This window comes from Clarias gariepinus, chromosome 15, assembly GCF_024256425.1.
Source record: "Clarias gariepinus isolate MV-2021 ecotype Netherlands chromosome 15, CGAR_prim_01v2, whole genome shotgun sequence".
NCBI classification, from domain to species: Eukaryota; Metazoa; Chordata; class Actinopteri; order Siluriformes; family Clariidae; genus Clarias; species Clarias gariepinus.
Genome location: NC_071114.1, coordinates 31,336,516 through 31,359,490, shown reverse-complemented (window position 1 = coordinate 31,359,490; position 22,975 = coordinate 31,336,516). Strand labels below are relative to the sequence as shown.

Below are 22,975 nucleotides of genomic sequence, written 5' to 3'. Positions count from 1 at the left end.
GCACAAGACCCAGAAAACCTGTCTGTATTGAAAAACTGTATTATACACTGTATGGTTATATAACCATGTTATAGCAGGAATTAAAATTCTGTAATGATATTAGCATTTTTATGCCACCAGATAACGTTTGTAGAACATGTGAGAAGCTCTGAATCAGGATTTTCATGAACTCTTTAACCCAATAGAAAACAATGGCCATGTACAGCACACTCCTATCTGTTTCCATGTACAGTGAAACCTTGGATTAAGAGCATAATTTAAAGCATAATTAAGAGAAGCGGGTATTTCAACCAAAGCGGATTTCCCCATAAGAAATAATGGAAACTGAAATTATTCGTTCCACAGCCCAAAAAAATAAATAGGCTACATAAAAATAATTAATACAAAACATAAAGTAAAAAAAACAAATTAACCTGTACTTTATATTTAGAAAAAAATTAAAATAAATCCCAACAGATAAGTGTTTCCGTTTATGCGTGCAGGCGCTGTGTGTGTGTGTTCACAATCAGCCCCTCCCCTCTTTTCGTCGTACACTGTAACCCTTATTCCTCTTTTATTTAAGTTTTTTCACACTGTTTGTGTGTGTGTGTGTGTGTGTGTGTGTGTGTGTGTGTGTGTGTGTGTGTGTGTGTGTGAAGGGGCACGGTGTCCAATGACGCGCGCAGACAAAGTGTAGGCTGATACAGCGAGGAAGAAAATGGATTTTTAACCTCTCTAACGAGACTTTCTTTTGCTGTACACACACACGTACAAATACAAATAAAAATTTGTTTTATGCACACACACTTGGTCACAGTTGTAATTATATGACGTTCGGCGTCAAAACAAGAAGCGCATGCGTGATACATGATACTCGGTACTCGTAAACCAAGACTTGTTCATTTTCCAAGTCAAATTTTATTAAAAATCTTTGCTCGTCTTGCGGAACACTCGCAAACCATGTTACTCGCAATCCGGGGTTCCACTGTCTAAAAATCAATGATGCAACATCATCATCATCACCACCACCTTTTCAGCAGAATCAGCACACAACCCTGGAGGTGTCTAATACACCCTACGACGTAGTGTATTTTACGTGTACTCCACTCTGTATGATGAAGCATTCTTTCAGCGCGAGCTCTAAATCACACAGAAGTCCTGATAAACAATCCCTTTATTCAGAGACACAGAGCAACAACAGGAAGGGCTGGAGCTGCACCCTTCTCTATCGAACAAATCCACAGCGAGGTGATGTGATGCTGCAGAAACCCATCACGCCATGAAATCTTTAAATAATAAAACTGATTATAAAACACATTTATGACCGGATCGTATTTACTCCTTGATGGATCTGAGGCAGAACTAATCAGTAATAATCATTAACTCTATCACACTTTATTTTCACTGTTATATTTCTTATGCCGTTTCACTGTGGTTATCACTCCACTCATCCTAACTTATGTTGTTAATATGCTGCCCTTGGCTTTTAGGTAAGAAAACTATTGGTATAAGGTACAAGCTACACTTAATTAAACATTAAACCTTTTTTAAAGATTTAAAATTTTTATAAAATCACGTGAAAATGTAATATCGAATCGGAATATTTAAAAAAACAAGATATTTATAGACTAGAAATTTAATCTAATCGTATCGGGAGGTGACTGGTGATTTCTGTCTCTAGTAAGCAGTCAGGCGCAATAATACATTATCATAAATATAAGGTCTGACTTAAAACCTCAAAGATCATCAATGAAAATGAAAAGGATGACGGGAAACTTATTTCACCAGGAGCCCCTTTAAAGCTCATATATTATCCTCCATTATAATCAAGCTACGCCTTAGAAATCTCCAAAGTGTGTGTGTAATGTTCCAGCTGTGTGTTAATACACAGGTGTGTTCCAGCTGAAAACACACCTGTGTTCTTGCCTGATTCCCTTACTGTATTACTCCTTTTCCAACACACTATTTTAGTGTCTGTAGCTTTAAAAGACACGCCCCAGAACGCCCCTTTGAGGAAGTGCTTTTTTTTTAAAGGCAATCAGAACACAGAAACCGGAAATAGCTGGAAGAACAATACCCTCTTTTTAACCCACTCATGTTTGGGACATTATAAGGCATTCCCCACCCGTTTGTGCAGCTTGTCCAACCTGTATTTCTGAAAAACAAAACAAGCAGAAAGAAAACTGATGTACTGTGTGTATGTTTGTAGGAGAGCATCATTACATAAGAAGTTAAGATTGTTATTATGGACCAGTGCAATTTTCCAATATCAAAAGGCTGCATAGTCAGAATTTATGTAGAGTTTATGTTTCCACAAAAACTTCGAGCTGCTAAATATATATTGGTAAACATCCTGTTATTGAAATCATCTGGGCTGTTATTTCCTGTTAGCATCGATTAATACATTTAAACACTAAAAGATATCCAATAGTTACCGTTAAATAACATATCATGGTTTAATACCGTAATCGCAGTGTGATTTTATGATCTAATTTTACACACCTAATAGTTAGTGAGTTTTTTTTTTCACAATGATGTCTTCAAAGTTAAGCTATATAAAAGTTAAAACACAACCGAGAGCTAAAGAAGGCTAGGTTAGCTATTAGCGGATAGATTAGATTGTTGATATCATAATGATACAACACTCCAATATCCACACGCAATTCCTAATAAACCCCAATAAAAGCTACCATTAGGAACTTTAACATCCCTGCGTTTTTAAATTCAATAAACAAGGTTAACAACAAAAATCTTTTCAACACTTACAGCTTTTAGTCTGAACAGATCCATACTTAAGCGTTAGTATTTTTTCAAAACCGGCTAGAAATTGTCCTGTTTTATGAAATAATTAACACACACACACACACACACACACATACATAAGTTTCAAAAGACTTGAATATTTCCACTGTAAATGAATAATAAATGAAAAATCTACATCTGAGCCCCAAGCTGGTGGAGGATCTTACTAACTTTATTTCTTAAGATTAAAAGACTGCTGGAAAAAAAATACATTTACAAGAAACAAACTCATATAAGGAAATATAAAGATTTTTTATTCTTGTTTTTGCATGTACACACAATGTGATGGCCTAAACAAGTGACCTTCTGTGTAATTGTTCCCTTTAGGAATGTAGACGTTCAGGCATTGGCCTATGGTTTGGAAGATGATATTCAGTTTAACTTTACTCCCAGTTGCAGGATACTGATTAATATACAGTACTGTGCAAAAGACCCTCACATTTCTTTATATTTTGCTCCCAAAACTCCAGACTTCCTTGTATGTTTAATGTAGTATAGAGAAATAGTTCTAAACACTTCCTGAAGGACATTTTTGTCTCTTGTTATTTTCACTCCAGTCCCAGTGTAGTCCCACAGTGACCTATGAATCAATCAAGCATAAAAACCATCTAACGTAAGGCATGAACTAGTAAGAAACAAGTTCAGATGACGACAGATGATCAGGCCGGTGATTAGTATATACTGCTGATGCTGAATGCGAGTGTGGACAGACGAGACTGGACAGACGAGAGAGGAAATGAGGTTGCTGCCGAGATTGTTACATAAACAACCAGTGATTATATTGTATGAATGGAAATGCAATCGGCCGGAGATTGAATCTGAATCCCTTCTCGCCTGTTCTTGATTGATTACTCCATCTGTTTCTGGGTTTGAGTGTAAAAGAGTGTGACAGGCTGTGCTCTCTGGGTGGGAGGGAAGTACTCTGTCTCTCTGTCTCTCTGTCTCTCTCTCTCTGTCTCTCTCTCTTGCCACAGCAGCCAATTACAAGCATTTGTGAGCTCAAGTATGGGTAAGTATGGGTTCCTCGGCAATAAGGACCTTACCTTATATTTACATAAATGTACTGTATGTTTTGTGTTGTTTTATTTTAGACATATGGCTGGGTGATGATTAGATATCAATATCATGATATAATAACAGTGTGATACACTTTACATTTTACAAGTATCATGTTCATCAGGCTTATCTTAACTATCATTAGTCCTTGTAAAGAGCTTGAGAACCCAAAAAGCCCGATAATAAATCTACATAAAAGTTATCACATGAGATTTTTTGCATTCCTACAGAGTTATTAAACGCTCTCTGCTCTGGACACTGAGCAAATTCCTGTTAGTAGAAATGACTCATCTTTACGAGCGAGACTCGGCCTGGAATTTTCTCTAACAGTTACAGCTCTACTGATTCACTCGCATTTCTCAGGCAAAGAGAAGAAAACCTCGTTGTCTGTAAAAAGTCCTTGAGGGGAAAGTAGTTAAAAAGTAAACGGGGCTTATCAGCGACTCAAACAAATGTCCAGCAAGCCTGTGAGAAGAGCGAGGCGTGGAATGTCCCGGGGTCAGGACAAGACTGCAGGACCACGCAACTGACCCGCTGAGGAATGCACTAATATTTGTGCTGTCCATCAAATACGTTTAGGAGACCAGGAAAACCAGGGAAGAGCGAGAACTCACTGATTAATGTCTGCGCTAGCTCACGATTAAGGATTAATGCAACATCAATAAACGACTGAGAAATTACAACTGACAGCAGGTTTCTGTTTAATCAGACTTTTAACGACACACACAAATACACCACACACTTAAATTAAACAGTAAAAGTAAAGCCACACAATCATCACTTTTTTTAATATTCTGTCCTAAACTGATTCTATGCAAAAGTCAGCAAGTTGCTGTGGTGTAAGAGAAATAAAACACCCAGGGACGTGCTGTTAGACTTCAGGAGTGTAAGAGTGACTCCATCATTCAGCGTTTTAAAAACAAGTTGTATAAATGTTTTTGGCACTCAGATCCGTGTTGTTACATGCAGAACCTGACCCTGTACACGTCCTCCACTCTATCCAGACCTCATAACTGCTGTGGAGTGCCGTGCTCACCTGAGACCACTCTGTCTCCTCACAGCTCATCCGTCTCTGCTCTTTCTCCTCACAGCTCCTACGTACAGACTGAATCAGAGGTAACCCTGATAGAGCTGGTTTAGATTCCTGCACAGATATCACAGCATTGGATGCTCTGTGATGTTGAACCTGTCTGTGTTTCGAGTTATTTTTTATAATCTGTCTTTTTTATAATCTGTCCTCCTGGACAAACCCCTGGTGCTGGACCGGTTTTGACCTGTCCATTGGGCAGCCAGGAATGTTTCTTTATTTTCCTTTTAACTTGTGTTTTTAATGCCAGACCTGCTCAGCCTTGTCCCTGAGAACGATGACTGAATCTGAGCGGGAAGTAAATGAATTTCTTTGGAACCAGTTTTTTTTTTTTTTCAGTGTGAATCAGGCCATCATGTCTCACAGCAGCCGTACACTCAACACACAATAGCCCTGATTTCTTGCTTACAGAGATCTGACCGGAGAAACCAGATGGAACCAATTCCTAAAGCCATTTTCATGCCATTTCTTCCATTACTTTCAGCTGTTTACACTCATTTTAAGTTTTTTTTTTAAAACACAGAATGAGATCTGCGTTTCAGAGTTTGAAAGTAAAACTGTGTGACACTGTGAGAAAGTCGAACTTTGGAAATGCCAATAAATAAAAGGGAAGCGTTAAAGGGGCGCTTGGTTAGCCAGCGTTCTGGTTGTTAGCTGTTCATCCGCTGCAGCTTCCTCAGCTAAATTCTGAGAATTTAAATATCTAAACACTGAAGTCTGTCCTGCGCTCCCGGAACACCATCGCTGACAAACAGGAAACAGAATAAGCAATGTAATAGTAACAACTCCTCTGATTTCTCTACTGACCAAAGCCTCGCCCACTTGTTTTCTATTGGCTCATAAGGCCAGAGCTGCGAATTCACACCTCAAATGCTCAAATACATTTTTCTCGTAACTCTGAAATGTCAAAGTTGATCATCCCGTGTTCTTATCTGAAAGCGTTTAGACTCGGACAAACAGGGATGAGGAGAGCAGGGCTATGAGTCTGTTTAGTCTCTGAATTTGATATCAAGAGATTTTATCATGCTCTTGTGACATCAGGTGTGTTTATACCGTACATTTGAAGCAGCTGAATGACGCAAATGTAATTGTGTATATCACATCCTGCGTCCTTTCCCTTTTAGTGAACTACAGTTTACTTGTGTTCCAACTATGGATGCATCAATTCAGACAATGTACAGATGATACATCATCTCAATACGACAATCTCTTACTCAAACTAAAAATAAAAAAATTCAGTAGTCCTGGTGCACACTGCCACACCAACACACGCTGTCACGTGAACATTAAACTCAGAAGCTCATCACTAACAGCATTTACACTGTAAGTTACATCTCCTCTCGAGTGAAACATATCCTGCTCTCCCGCTCGAGCCACATGTAGCTCACTAATGCATTTCATTTTTATTAAACACTTATTTGATAACATAATAAAGAACACGACTAACAGTCTGAGCGCATGCACGTGTACGTTAAACTGGGGAAACATAACGCCCACTAAATATTCTGTTCATAACGCCAGTTATAGATAAACTCCTTTCAGTAAACATCAGACGTCTAATTATTCTGAGAACATGCTACAGATTCGATTAAAGATATCTGTAAAATAAAAAACAGGTGAAGTTTCCATGTTGTCGCCAACATCTGCTGGAACGAGATGAAGTAATTCTTTTTTTACGTTACAACAGTACGCAATCCAAAAGCAGCGAGATGGGAATGAAGCCAAAAGCAGAACAAAGTCACAGCAAGAAAAAATAAAAGCAAATATAAAGCACAGACTTCACCGTACAGCACTGTGTCTACCTTTTCACACATCTTCATTGTTTATTATCAAATCGCACAATTCATTTACATTCCACACACTCGTACAAAGTGCCTTTCTTGTTGTTTTTTTAGCTCGGACGAGATACAACACGCCTCGTCCTTCCAGCTACAAAGTAAATTAACAATCATGTTTCTGCTCCTGTTCACACAATCGTAAGTCCAACCTTTCATCTCCTGGAGCAAGTCGTCACCGGTTTGGTTATAAAGCGTGATTAAAAGACAAACGAGTCTTTAGTTCTGATGTCAACGCCGGAGCAACGTGCTTTTCCCGATTGTCATGATTCGTAGCTCTAGCACAACGTCACCTTTGTGATGTCACAAATGTACAGCAGACACGAAGCAGAAATGACTAGAACGAGCGGAACGTTTTAGAAAAGCTGTAAGATTTATGACACAAGGAGCGATAACATACGCATCCTCACAGCATTTAAAAATCCTTCTATGTTGATGCATTTCCATCTGAAACGGGAAGTCAAATAACAACTTATATCAGAGTTACACCGTCGTTCAATCTAAACAAACCTATCACTCAAATAACTAAATATGAAGAGGCTTGTGAAACATTTTCAGCTGTGAAGGACCTCTCTGCTCTGTTAACTTCACCTGATTTACCTGGCCAACGGTAATCCTACTGAAGATGATGAGAAGCCGTGTGTGTGTGTGTGTGACTGAGTTATGGCCTGGTGTAGGTGCCAGAGTCGAGGTCAAAAGTCAGTGTTGCTGATGGAACTGCTAATACTGTATGTAAAAATAATGGGATGTTTATTTGTTTATTTTTACTTCTGTTTTATTCGACAACTCTGTGATTACTATGATTATGTTTGCTGTCTAAAGTCTAACACTATGGTGTAATTCTGATACAGAACTTTAAGATCATAAGGGTTAGGGTAATAATACACACACACACACACACACACACACACACAGTTCTGAACACTGATTTTAACATGCTATTCTGAGCCACTTTAGAGATGAGATGAGAAAAACATGCCTATTTTGACACTGGTCATGGTTAAGTGCCTGGTGACATCTTGTCCTTGTCCATATTACACAAGCGCTGGACGGAGAACAGAAGGCCCGCGTGTCCGAGCTGACGATCCGCGGCGAGGAGAAGGAAGGGAAAGGAAAGGTCATTGTTTCTCTCCACACAAAAGACGGCCTGTTCACAAAGTTCAAGAGGAAAAAAAAGAGGTTTCGCAGCTGCGGGGGGCTTCAGCTTAAAGCAGGGGACGTGCCTTACTATTACTACACACATGACACACACATGACACACTCACACACATCTTTATCCATTGCAACGATGGACTTTAGACTGCCACTTTAAAACATTTTAACATTTAAAATTTTTTATATATATATCCCCCCCACTATATTCCTATATTTCTATATTTTGTAATTATTTTATTATGCCCTTATTGTACAGTTTGTTTATTTTACTAGTTACATTTATTTTCTTTTGTATTTCATTTCTTATTATTAATATTTATTCCTTATATATAATTTTTATTTACTTTTTAAGGTCACCGGCGGTCCTAAAAGCATTTCACTGCATATCGTACTGTGTATGACTGTGTATGTGACAAATAACATTTGAATTAGAATTTGATTAACATCTCAGGAATAATGATTAAAGAAATGATGCTGATGTTGACTGACAGTCTGTTGTTACTTAAAGCAGAAACACCAAAGTTCTAACTGACTGTATTAAGCATAAGTTTAGATAAAATAAGACAGATGGAAACCCTATAATTATTAAATCATCTGTTAATTATACGCATTAAGCTCGTCAAAAAAAATTAACTGCACTAACTGGACGGGCTTGGAAGTGCGCATGCGCAGTGATAACTCAGCCGCTCTGTGGTGTGATAACAAACTCCAGCACAAGCACGAGCTCAGAGTGAAATAAAGTCGTTATTACGCGACATAAACGTGACACTTCCCCGCCAGACTGTGTGTTTCTGTGTGTTTTTCCGATCCATAATTAACTTTTTGGGTAAATTTGTCGGCCGAATGTGTGTGTAAGGAACTCTCAGTCAGGCATTTCTCAAGCGGAAAAAACACAGAGAGAAAAACTCAATCAAAGCGGATTAAAAAGACAAAGCGGTTTGTTTTTACCTCAGAGAAGCGCTTCGTTATCCGCGTCATTGTGTCCAGCCTGTCAGGAACAGAGTTCAACCGGAGAAAAGCGTCGGTGAGCCGCCGGTTCTGAGGGAACTCTCCGCTCTCCCTCACGCGCTCTCAGGCGGACAAAAGCCTGCGCGCCGCTCGCGCCCAGTCTCTCGTGCTGAAGGCTGAGTCTGTTGCTATAGCGACGGAGTGTTTTTGACCCCCCCGTTTCTAGTGTTCTCACTCCCACACAAACCGAGCTGCTTTTTACACCATCACCAGAACAAACACCACAGAACTGGGACACGGAGTGGGGCAACAAGCTCGCGCCGGGCCAGAAGGAGCCCCACCTGGGTACAGAAGGGTGTACCCCCCCCCCACCCCCCAACCCCCCCACTCACCAGAAACAGCCCCAACAAGAATTATCCCTGGTCATGGCACTTCAACATAATCATTTGCATATTTACACATTTCTGTCATTTCTATAACGAACACGGACTAAATGGACAGGATTAGCAGTAACACAGTTAGTACAGTGGAAGGAGTCTCCAGTGTCGGCGCTTCTTCCCCACATCTCCGGGACAGAGAGATTTACACTGCCTTGTAGTTTCTCAGTCACTTGAATAACAACCTGCTCGTTTCTGTCTTAAACTGAAGAGAGAATAAAGCAACTATACACTTACTGCATGAAAGTGCTATTATAGGGAAACCATCATCATCAGAGTGGTGACAGTACCTCTGCATCATGTTTTCTGCTTTATCGCTTTGCTTGAAAATGATCTAAGACCAGGTTTTAAAGCCACCCTTAGAAAGCATGCAGTTATTTTAACGTCTTTATTATCCACAGTTTTTTCTTTCTCCAGCCCTAACTTTCTTTCTCATTGTTACTGAACGGACTATAAATATTCCCATTGTGTCTCGTCGTTTTAAACAGGCAAAAGGAATTCTTGAGGAACTATAATTAGTCTTCTGGTGCAGAGTTCAGTGGATGTTTACGCCTGAACGCGGCCATGGACGTGCAGGACCAAAGAGTAAAGGGTAAATCTAGTTCCAAGCTCATGAGTCGTGTAAGTGGACAAAGAATCAGTACAGAAACTCACTCTAGCCGCAGATCAGACAGAGGGCCGAGGCGCTGACCTCATCCTGGACCTCGTCTGCACTCTGACCCAGAATTTATTCATGTGTGTGTGTTTATGCCTCGGTGGAAAGGAAATAAACAATGCCATATCTGTCCTCAGAACCTTGAGAATCGGTGCTTGGCCTGAATGAAAGCTTGTTTTTCTAATCGAAAATGACTGAGAAAGTATAGTGTGGTCCTGAGAGAACCATTCCCTCCCTGCACTGGATCCAAAATCACAGGCTTTAACAGCTTCATTATGTCAAGGCAATAAACGAAACGCTTTTTTTTTAAGAACGCTAAACATTGGAAGTATAGAGGGTTTGGTTAAATCCTGTGTCCTTGTCAACTCCGGCTCTGAGACACAGTGTATTCCACTAATCTGTAATTTTCACTCTCTGATGATAACTTGGGCTTCTGTGCCTTTTAATGCACTCACAAATTAGAGCTCAACTTCTACAATTACAAGACATGACAAAAACACTCAGAGACAGAATTACGCATCAAGCTGCGTAATGACCCTCGTTTACGAGTTACCAAATAATCTGTCAGGAAATGTGATGATGAGTGCCTCTGGGTTTTTTTTTTACCTTGCTAAAAATCTAATCAGCAGTCGAGGCAGTGATGTGGTTCCTTAAAGATTAAAATCAAGAGAAAAAGTTGTGAAAAGAAAAAAATATTGTCTGATCTGATTCTGATTCAGTTCCATTTTAAAATAGTGTATAAATTCAGAAAACAGTAAACGTGTTAGCTACTTCATTAACGTACATTTCTGTAACAACATGCTAACAACAACTAACCCTTTAAACTGCTGGATTATTATTCAGTTATTCATCCAAGATCACGTTATTCATTGAATCTTTTTCTAAGAAACTCAAGAAAGAAAAAGACCCAACAACATGTCCAACATGTATAAACCCAACAACATGTCCCGAAACCAGATTAAAGGAGGTATAAATGCCAGTTTTGTACATTTAGAAGCGTTCTTTGATTTTTTCCTCTACTATAATCCTGACCTGTTCTACAAAGGAGTTTCCATATCAGCACAGAAAGGCTTATCATTTATACAATGAAGTTTTAATTGTGCTGTAACATTTAAGGAAGGAGTCTCCAGTGTCAGGCCTTATGTTGTACTGTACGTCTGATAATAATTTTCTATCACAGCACGCTTCCATTTCTGTTCTAGCTGTGTTTGTTCTGATCCGCTGACATAAGAACAGCCTGCAGCAAACCACACGCCTGAGAGCAAACAGCTCCCTCGGGGCAGGAGTTCTGCTCCAAACATCACAACGCCAAACTGCGCAGTTTAATGTGAGCCACTTCTGAAAGCAGACCGGACTTTTTTCTCGTCGTTTCTATCAGGTGGACATCCACACGCCACACACGCAGATCAGAACCAGAGGAACGAACAAACCTCCTACCTTCAGACTCTTCACGGTTACAACATCGCCACACTTTATTCTCGACATGATCGAAATGCCAATATGTGTATGCATGCAGTTAGAAACAGCTGTCTGAGAAGTGTGACTAAACAGCTGGGAGGCACATCTGGGACACTGCAAGTTCAGCAAAAAACATCTGAGAACCACAAGGATCTTAAAAATCAGAAAAACAGAGTGTACCAACATCTGGTCAGACGGAATCAGAGCATCAGATACGGTCTGAGAGAAGAGGAGATGGGTGTTATCATCATGGCTGCTGTCCAACAACTGATTATCTCCCATGTTCTATGTCTCTGTATTACACATGTAGTTTTACACTCTCTCTCTCTCTCTTTGTAACACTTATTCTGTACACGGCCAAGGCACAAGGTGGGGTACATCCTGGCAGGGTACCAATCCATCACAGGGCACTAAAGCACACACACTCACTCACTTTAGGAGGAAACCTGCCAAGCCCAGGGAGAACATGCAAACTCCATGCACTTATTATTTAACTTCACCAGTATAGTCAAGAAACAATGGCTACAAACAAGAACAATCTCAGGACACAGAGCATAACCACCAACACCTCTAACAGCACTAATAACACGACGAAAGGATGATGGGTGGAGTAAATGTTTAAAAAAGGAAAAACAACAACAACAACAAACAAACAAAAATGGCCCAGTGTGTTAGAACGGTCCGGTCCTTAACTATGTCCCTGGAATAATTGGAGTCTCCTTCCAGTCTTTTATCAAGGCCATACATTTATATTTATGTTACATTTAGACATTTAGTGGACGCTCTTATCCTTATCTCTTAATTCAAGAGATTTTTCACAGACTGTAATTAACTGGATTAAATTTTTTGAATTGATTGACAGCACTAGTTCTACTAGTATTACAGTATCGTTTCTATAGTAACGGTTATGCACAGGAACAGTGGGAGGTGGGTGATGTGGTGAGGTTTCCTCTGGGCGTCTGTAAGATTAGTGGAAGGAGTCTCCAGTGTCAGCGCTGTGTAACAGTCAGAGGTACATAGAACATCTTTTTGTGGTTTCTCGGTAACGTAAAAGAGGGAAAAAAGAATGCTGGAGAGGAAATGAGTGTTTATAGCTGCAGCTGCTATAATGTCAGTTATTTCTGTATTGTTAAAATTGTTCTAAACATATAGAAAGTGAGACTCTTGATAAGTAAAAATTGTGATGTCAGAGATGTAAAACACTTGGGGGTCTGTGGTTACAGGAAAATAATAAACTTCAAAATAGTGACGAAGTTTTCATCATTGGATAGATACTCACACTGGGTTACTAGGTTACTAACTACAGCCATCAGTCAAACACAACTGTTAACTGTGTGTGTGTGTGTGTGGGGGGGGGGGTGATGTTTGGTTATACAAACATTGGAATCCAGAGTTTTGCTTCATTTATTTGACTTTAAAAATGCATCTTGGAAAATATACTTTAACAAAGAAAAAAAGTTCATGGGGGTAAATACTTATGTATGGCCAGTAAATAAAAGTCTCTGATCAGTGACACAGTGCAGATGTTAGCTGAGCTGATAGCATTGTCCATGCAGAACAGCCTGTGGAGGAATTTCCCAGCCGCTCTCCGTGGACAGACTCGGAGCGAGACGTTTGTCCCGTCCTTTGGGACGTCCAATCACCGCCGATACTGACGCAGATGGAAATGCTTCCTTTATCTCGCAGGAAGTTGACCGTTTGTGCAATTTGTGGAACTCTATTTGAGATTTCACTCCTTTTCATAACAAAACATTGTAAAATGTGATATTACCGTCGTACATCTGGCCAGATGCAGTAGCTGATCTGATCTGTCTGTTACGTCCAACTCATTTTCAGCCCAGGTACTGAGGATCTCTGCACATTTCAGGCCTGTTAAAGCGGTTCAGCCACAGGAAGAGCGTAATCCTGCTATTGGTGAAGGCATTCAGCTTCTCCTGAATACATCTGTAAAGTCTCAGTCACTGTGGAACTCAAACACGCACCACAATAAAGACTTTTTTTATTTTTATTTTTTAAGACACGGCTGGAAGTTTGCCACACCCTAACCACAAAAAAATAAAGAGATAGAGAGTCAGAGCGCTTCCTCTCAGGTGTCTGGGGATTCAAAAGAATCAGTCAGCGCATTGAGCGAGCTTTAGGAAGTCAATGTCAGTCGTGCAGATTATAGCACTCGAGAAAAGAAAACATGAAATAAAAGCTTGAAAATAAATAAATATAAGTGAAATGAATTGACACAAGCTCTGACAGAAGCGCAGGTTGAGGTTCTAATTAGAGCTGTCGATATTAACGCATTAATTCAGTAATAAATCTAGAAATTGTAACACATTACAATTCTTTAACAAATGAATCATATGACCAAGTCTGACCCTAATGGCTTCCCATAATCACAGCACGGTTACCCGGCTGCGTGTGATAACGGCACGTTTAACAAAGTTGTGCGCTCGAGCTCCCTTCAAGAGGAACTATTTCATAAGAATACATTAAACATAAGCTGTGGAAGCGTTGGCCGGGCGGCTATGGCTCTAGGGTTGGTTTTTGGTTGTGTGCCGCACCCCATACTCCCCAGCCCACGCCAGGCAGCGCTGGCCACATTCAAGAGATTTTTCCACAAACTGTAATCAATTGGATTCATTTTTTTGAATTGATTGACAGCACTAGTTCTACTAGTATTACAGTATCGTTTCTATAGTAACGGTTATGCACAGGAACAGTGGGAGGTGGGTGATGTGGTGAAGTTTCCTCTGGGCGTCTGTAAGATTAGTGGAAGGAGTCTCCAGTGTCAGCGCTGTGTAACAGTCAGAGGTACATAGAACATCTTTTTGTGGTTTCTCAGTAACGTAAAAGAGGGAAAAAAGAATGCTGGAGAGGAAATGAGTGTTTATAGCTGCAGCTGCTATAATGTCAGTTATTTCTGTATTGTTAAAATTGTTCTAAACATATAGAAAGTGAGACTCTTGATGAGTAAAAATTGTGATGTCAGAGAAGAAAAACACTTGGGGGTCTGCAGTTACAGGAAAATAATAAACTTCAAAATAGTGATGGTAATTTAAGTATTTTATTTGTTATTTTTTAAATGTTGCTTTATTTTCTTTTTTTTTTCTAATGTGATTTTTTTTTCATTTCCATTAAAGCCAGTGATAAGATCTGTTCAGCGGACCCAAAAGATGGTGGACCCAAAACACAGTTAATGCTTCTAGTCATGCAACTATGGCCTGTTTCCACTCAAAGGCTAATCCTGTTCACTTTACCTGATGTAATAGATTTGTCCTCAGCATGGACAGGTGTGGTCAGATGGAAACTGTCTCTCACCGACACACACACACACACACACACACACACAGTTGTAGAGATGATTGTCTTCGGCTGGTGTTAATGAACACAATGAGGGAGCATCTGACTCGTGTCTCATTTAACAGTTTCAACTGCTGAACTCCAAAGCACGAGACATCGAGTTCAGTGAACTGCACCTCAGCGACCAGATCAGAGAACGAGTTCATCAGCACTCAAACATGACCCTCTCCGCTGTAGGCTGGTCAGTGCCGGAAAATACAAACAAACATCAAGCAGCAAAGTGGCGGAAAAGTCACTTAACCCCCCCCATCTAAAAATAGAGCACTAACACTGATTATCTATAAAACATTTCCATGATCACGTCTAAACGCACGTCTAACACGACCTGAAACCCTCAGCAACCGAGTCCTACAGTAGGATCAAACGTTCACATCTCCATGGACCTGCTCTAGTTAAACAGCCAGAGGAAGAGAAAGAACAGGAGGGAAAACCTGCCAAGGAATTTCACACACACACACACACACACACACACACACGCACACGAATATCGAAATCAAACAGGAAACCTGAAAAAATCATTAGAGGAATAAAACTTGTTTAAAAAGGTCTCATTTATATAATGTTTAGAAATTTACTTTCACTTGCATTAAACTCAAATATGCTAAATGTCATGTGAGTTTTAATTAAGGGGATGCAAACACACACACACACACACACACAGATTTGTAGTAATTTCCTACACTGTGCTCCTCAGAGGCCGAAAAAGTCCCTGATGATGATGATGATGATGATGATGATACCAGTTGGTCGGTGAGAGAACATAAACATAGAAGGTATAAACAGACAAATCGCAGCATTTAGCTGAAACTCAATGCAGCCGGTTTTAGTACAGATTTACAGTTCTAACCATCACCATGGACTCTCTGGATTCCTTTATATAGTTTATTTAATGTGTCTGTAATAATTAATTATATAAATTGCAACGGTCTCATTATTGTAAGAGGTGTTAGAGCGCCCCCTAGCTTCTCTCTGAATCAACAGGGAATCATTCATTATAGTGTTTATTCCTAAATCATAACCAATAAAATCCATCAGGCACAGGTAACATAAATTAAACTCGGATTTAGAACCACAGGGATGTGTGTGTGTGTGTGTGAGAGAGAGAGGGGGGGGGGGGTATTTGACTCCTAATGATAAATTGGATTAAACACTGACTTCTAATAGAATGAAACAAATATAAACTAAACATAAACATATAATAATAATAATAAAATAATAATAATAATAATAATAATAATAATAAATATGAAGCCCAGTTATGTATACAGTGTGTTTTGTAAAGGCATTAAACTCCACAGTCAGAGACACTGAACAGAACAAAGCTGTTATTTAATAATGTTAGAATTATTACATTTGAATAAGTTTTTAATCTCCCACAACACTTTATGGTTTAATACAGTTTATCTGTAAACTTAAGTATAAACCCCTGAACACACACACACACACACACACACACACACACACAGAGTAGAGAATAAAACAGAAGACATTCTCTCACCTCCTTCACTTCCCCCAGATAAACCAGTTAAAGTGTCTCACAACTCCATGGTCCGAGTGTGTGTGTGTGTGTGTGTGTGTCCGAACTGAATACAGCGTGCACTGATGAGCGACTCGCCAAAGATTCATTCCAGTTAAACGACTCATTGTATTGAATCATTAGGGAATCGACTCCCTCTCGGGGGTTTGTGTTTAATCTCCACACTGGAGCAAAAACATTATTAATAACTCACATTGTATTAATAACACTCGGGTCCAGACTGAACCCCAAACTCCCCAAACCTCCTTATTGAAAAACAGACAAAGCTCCTTTTTTTTAGCAGATCCGCTGATGAACCGATTCAGAAGAATCGATTCACTTTCAAAAACAAAAGAAGCCAGTTACTCTGCGAGCAGAATCACGTGACTCCTGCAGGCTCCAGTCTCAGAGGAAGTGATTTCCCTCCACACACACACACACACACACACTAATGAAGTGTTTCCTAATTTTCCTTTAAAAAATCGCCCTTGTATTCGAGCTAATCGATCACTACTGCAATCACCTGAACGTGTTTCTCCCCTTAAGTGTGAGATCACTACAATAACTCCTGCTGCTTGTTTACACCCACTGAAATGAAAGAAATATGTTTTGTTAATAAAAATACACACAGACGTCTCCACAAGCTCCACAGACGCGTACCGAGTTTATTAGAACTGATCACAGAAACACAAAATGTCAGATATTAACATCATCACTGAACCCTAAACTCCTGAACTCCCAAAACACAACACAACAACATTTATCTTCTGGAGAAAGTGCTAGAACAATACTGTAATTGATAAACGCAGTGTGTTCACATGAAAACATACATGATTAGGTTTATAAGAACCTTCACGGGTGGGTGCAGACTGGCTGTGCTTAGAAACAAGAAACAGCTTTATTTAGGAATAAAACTTAAATAGTTCAAGATGTGATTTAGGCATACACACACACACACACACACACACACACACAAAGATTTATTAAAGAAGATTATTAATAATCAATCAGATAATTGTATGAGCACACACTTTTTCATATTACACCTGGAACGCAACTTTGTTTTTAAATTACACAGATTTTACATAATTTCATGCAAAAAAGAGAGATTAAATTCACTGCTTGGTCATGAAAAAAAATTCTCAGCGCACACACACTCTCACACACACACACTCACACACACACAATGATGTTATAAAGGCTATAAGGTTACACTGCACATCTAACAGTGGTCATAACCAGCCCGTCCACTAGGGGGGTGTTTTTAGCTTAGCACCACATGCCGATCGAACACAGACTTGCGCTGCTCCTGAACCTGTCTCCTCCAGCGCTGCTGCGCGTGCTCCACCTTGTTCAGCATGTTGGTGCGAGAGCGTGAGCGGGACAGCACGTCATGAGCGTTCGCAAACGGCTGCTGGTCCTGAAAACAAAAACGGTAAAAAAAAGAAAAAAGGTTCAAAGTTCAGGGTAACTTCCTCTTACACAATTAGTGTTTTTGTTCAAACACACTCATGTTCCGCAGAAAACTGCTTAATTATGTCAGTTTCCCAATACAGCGGAACCTCTGTCTATGAATTTAATCCGCTCTGGGGGTTAGTATAATAAATCAAAAATAATTATTAAATAAATCTATTTTGGAGTCAGTATGGTGATTTATTAATTTATTTACAGAAAAATAAATTAGGTATTGGAGTAATGGAGTGTTATTTCTTTATATTTTTAAGTTAAAAATGTTTCTAAAACAAACAAAAAAATTGGGACACACCTGTGCGTTTTGGACACGCCCCATTTTAAAGGCCACAGACTACATATCATTTTAAATCTTAAAATTGGAAATTTGTGCATGATCTCCAGAATGCTACTTAAACTGATCAGGGTGTTATTTGATCAATTCATTATTATATTTATTCCCTGGTCACGCTGTGTCACTGTTTCAGCATCGGCTTATTGTTTAATAGGCCAGGGGTAGCTCAGTGGTTAAGGCATTGGACTATGTCTCGAAAGATCCCAGGTTCAAACCCCACAACCACCAAGTTTCCACTGCTGGGCCCTTGAGCGCGGCCCTTTACCCTCAACTGCTCGGATGTGTAATGAGATTAAAAAAAATGTAAGTCGCTCTGGATAAGAGCGTCTGCCAAATGCCTAAATGTAAATGTAAATGTTTATTTCTGCCCCTCAGCAAGTCTGACACCTGGGGAATTTTCTCATCATATCTTCTGACCCCACCCCCTGACTTCTGTCTTTTACGGCTGTTAATAAAGAGCGGCGTGTGTGTGTGTCTGTGTGTGCGTGCTTGATGGAGGGACTCACCCCGACGTCGTCGTCGCTCTGGATGAGCTGCGAGTGTCCGAACAGGCGGCGCTTGAGGATGGGCTCCAGCAGGGTCAGGTACACCATGTAGAGCAGCAGCAGCCCCAGGACCGACAGGTAGATGATGATGGTCACCTGAAAAACACCAACACAACACTGATGTTCACACACTCCTGTGTGTCAGCAAGTTCATATACACTCAGGTCCATTAGTGTTTGGTCAGTATCTTTGGCTCTGAGTAAAACAGAAATGATGTACAGCAGTTATGAAACTTCAGGACAAAATCTTAAAATTGTTTGTGATTCTTTTAAAACAACAATTTAATTCTATTCAGTCCTTTTTATTGAAATATTTTTCACAAATTGTCTTTGTCTAATGTTTAATGTAAAGCACTCACATTCTGGACTCGAAAATGTAACATGCTTTTAATAAAAATTATTATTATTATTGTTGCTGTTCATTAATATGGAAGTCTTTAACTTTTACTTTATTACACATATATTATGATATATGATAATATCCACATGCTGTAGTGCGGCTGTAGTGAGCGTACACAATCAGATTAAATAATCAAAATGATCTAAAAAAAAATTTTCATATTAATGAGCAAAAATGAACCCATGTCAGATTAACGCTCACAGCGCAGGGACTTACTTTAATCGTCCCGGAGCTTCTCTCCTCGTATTTACACTCGCAGCGTAAACAGTACGCCTCCACGTCTTTCCCCTCCACCGGCATCGGATTCACCACGTGAAGGCAGTTACTGCGTGCAGAAACAAAAAATACATGGATACACATCACCGCACTGTGTTATAGCGCCCCCTGGTGTTGCACAGCTGAAGACGAAGTGTGGGGTTAATACGTTACCAGTCCTTCAGGGAAACGTTCTGATTGTAGATTTGTCCTGCGATGTCTTTGTAGGGGGGGCAAATACATTTACACCTGATGTCCTCAGAATTCTATAAAATAGAAGAAAAAACCAAGATGAAACAAACATCTCTGTAGCGCAGGTGATTCATTTGTACTAATAAAGCGGTTACTTATTTTCTAAACAAACAGCACTCGGGTGTTAATCAGTTCTTCAGTCTGAATAAACCAAACACCTTTAACACTGACATGCACACACACACACACACACACATTACATGGCCATGCTGACATTAAATTGTCTATCCTGTCTAAGACTGTTTAAATGAGTGTGTTTTTCTGTATTTATAAGACATCTTTATCATCTTGTAATGTAGATTTTCTCAACATTCTCCATCAGCTGGTTATTAGTTTGATTTCAGAATCATGAGTGTATTTGTTTTTGCTGTCGGTTCGATTATAATCGACTTCAGCACCAACTTTAGGAAGCTTAATGAAATCCTCAGTGATGTCTAACAAGCTGACTCAATTCTATTCTTTTCCAAAATAAACGTGAGAAACACAAAGGCTGCTGGTGTTATTGGTGTGGTCGCTTTCTGTGGAAGCTGGGCGTTGTCGCGGGACACACGACCCCATGTGCAGTGACCTCACCACTGAGCTCTAATAACAAAAACACGGTCATTCCCCATTTAATCATCAGAATAAAAACATAACACAGAGAGTAAAGAAGAGAAAAAACACACAGTGTTTCTCAGACACAATGATGTCGACTCTCACTTCTCTGCAGAACCTCTGCCTTTTTCCAGAGGAGATGTTTCCACCCTGGCCGCCCCAGTGACCGACTGACTGACTGACTGTATTTCCACATTATGGCGTTAATGGTGTGAGAACTACGGACACGGGAGAACACACTAACACACCACGCCTGCATTAGTGCCATTACAGCGCCCCGGCTCGCCTCTAACTCACTTTCAGAGGCTTTTACTGTCTCTGTCACGTCTCTGAGTGTTTATCTGTCCAATCAGATTAGACATTACTAAAGTGCTGAGCTGCTCAACACAACTGATCCTGATGGAATAAACTCAGCATGGGCTATAAAACATCAGACAGGGGAAAATGTGTATTCAAATATTAGATAAAGACCCTAAGCCCTGCTTCTAACTATTGATTTCATGTAGTACAATAACACAATAATATATAAGATGAATATATAACACTACAATTTTTATTAAGATCAAAATATAGAGATTTGATGCATATTTATTGTATAAAATGTAACAAATAAAATTACAATCTATACTGGATTATGATTATGATTATTTCAGATGTATAATTTTAGCTTTGATCTGACTGAATTAAATACTAAAGTTATTATTTCACTGTTTTCTGATTATTAACATAAACCTTCATAATTCATTCAGCTAGAGTTTATGCTAATTATTGATTACGTCATCAAGCAAAGCTAACTAATCATCCCATGATGCTAGCTGTATAACACACACACACACACACACACACACACACTTACTTTAGCTGCAGTAGCCTGAGATGCTAACAGAAGGCAGGTGACGGTTATCAGACTGAGCCGCGCTCCGCTCTTTACACTAAAACAAGACATTTTGTTAGCTTGTTTGTTTGTTTATTAAGAGGCTGCAGTAGTTAAATTAATATTCTTGTGAAATATAAAGATGTGAAGTGTCCCAGGTGATCCTCAGAGCAGGGTCGAATCCACATAAACAAACCCTGCTGACTGGAATGAAGCAACACTTCCGGGAAGGTCAGCTGACCATCAGCAGCTCGAGCGGAACAAAACCACGCCCCCTCCCGGAACCGGAAATACGTAGGGCAGGACACCAAAGGTTCCGCCCAGGAGTTGAAACATTGAGACCTAGAAGTATTGAATAATGTCAATTATATATATGATTCTGGGTATTTAGGATTAAATAATATAAGTATTTTTAATTAGTTACATCAGAGCTCAGAACAGTGACTGGAAGTGTGTCAGTAACTCTGGGATAAAATGTTTAAACAACACAAACTGTGTCTTTATTTAAGTTTAAATCTATTCTCCTATAATCTGAGTTCTGGTGTAGACTGAGACTGAACACACTGCTTCAGATTATACAGGTCCATCTTATTTAAAGGTTATTAATGTAATGTGCAGAATAAATTACAGGGAAAAACAATGTTTAATTAAAGTTATTTAGTAAATAATTTATTGTATTGTAATATGGTTTTCAACAATCTGTTAATGACTTTTACAGTTCTGTGTTTTCTCTTTACTACTTTTAAACAATCTACAGAAGATAAAAAGAAAAACAAGTCTGAGTGTAAGTGAGTCATCTTTATCTTTAGTGAAATTTCACATTGATTTTAAAATACTACTCTTGACATATAAAGCATTAAGTATCTGAGTGAACTGCTAGTGTCTTACGATCCGCCACGCCTACTTCGATCAAAGGATGCAGGCTGCTTGTCAGTACCGCGTATTATGAAAAATACAGCTGGGGGCGGAGCTTTTTCTTACAAAGCCCCAAAGTTATGGAATAGTCTTCCAAATAGTGTTCGGGACTCAGACACAGTCTCAGTGTTTAAGTCCAGGCTAAAAACCTATTTATTTAGCCAAGCATTTTTATAAATAGATTAGCCTTAGGTAAAGGAGCAGATCTGGGGGACTCATGGACGTAGAGTATTATGGTGAACTGGTATGTTTGGATGCTGTCTTCCTCACTCTCATTGATCACTCAGGTTTGCTGACGGTGAGGTGATTGTTTGCTTTACATGTCAGGAAGCCCTCATGTTTGTGTTTCCTTCTGGCTCTCCCTTTTAGTTATGATGTCATAGTTAGTCCTGCCGGAGTCTCTGCTTGCACTCTACAGTTAATATACATTCACATTATACATTCACATTATACATTCACATTATACATTGTGTGACTGTGACCATACCTAACTGTTATCTCTCCTCCATTTCTCTTCTCTTCTCTCTGCCAGTGATCCAGACCCCCTCTGCCCTCTGGAGCTCTCTGACTCATCCTGGTGTCCCTCTTCTGGTTGGAGATCTCCTCACATGGACGCCCATGTGGTCTGTCTAGAATGCGTGTGGTTACTGGGGACGGTTCCACTTCCCCATAAAGACGGTCCTGTCCTCGGCTGATGCAGACAGCTGTTCTCTGTGGACTCGTGACTGCAGTCGCTCGATAGTTCAGGACTGGAGTTTCCTACAGTCTACCTGAGCCTTCAATAATGAACTGGACTCCATATGAACTTCTCCACATCTCCTGTTATACTGAACTTCCAGCCTCCTAACACACAGTATGAGTGCAGATCAATCTCTGCTATCCGTTATCACCCAGATGAGGATGGGTTCCCTGTTGAGTCTGGTTCCTCTGGTTCCTCTTCCTATTACCATCTCAGGGAGTTTTTTTCCCTTAACACCGTGCTTTCGGCTCGTTCATCAGGGATGATCTGATCATTCTGATTCACACACATTCACATCTCATACAAACTTAAATAATTT

At 39.7% G+C, this 22,975-nt stretch overlaps 2 protein-coding genes across 4 annotated transcripts in view; both read right to left on the bottom strand.

Annotated features, from left to right (window-relative positions):
- The window catches only part of dennd2b (DENN domain containing 2B), a 62,891-nt gene extending 46,534 nt beyond the window's left edge, over positions 1-16,357 (bottom strand). Inside the window, exon 1 of one of the 3 annotated variants that reach the window (XM_053513915.1) lies at positions 16,262-16,357. The gene's annotated coding sequence lies outside the window, so the exon portion shown is untranslated. Of the gene's footprint in view, positions 1-8,862; positions 9,123-16,261 lie in introns of those variants that run through there. The other 2 variants (XM_053513914.1, XM_053513916.1) reach the window with 2 other exon arrangements.
- Positions 16,358-16,924: 567 nt separating this feature from the next.
- On the bottom strand, positions 16,925-21,239 carry tmem9b (TMEM9 domain family, member B). The gene is made up of 5 exons (XM_053512555.1): positions 20,985-21,239; positions 19,457-19,548; positions 19,244-19,352; positions 18,590-18,724; positions 16,925-17,699 (listed from the first exon to the last, which is right to left on the bottom strand). The coding sequence occupies exons 1-5, from the start codon at positions 21,072-21,074 to the stop codon at positions 17,544-17,546; spliced, it is 582 nt and encodes a 193-aa protein (XP_053368530.1). The 5' UTR covers positions 21,075-21,239; the 3' UTR covers positions 16,925-17,543.
- Positions 21,240-22,975: the final 1,736 nt, after the last annotated feature.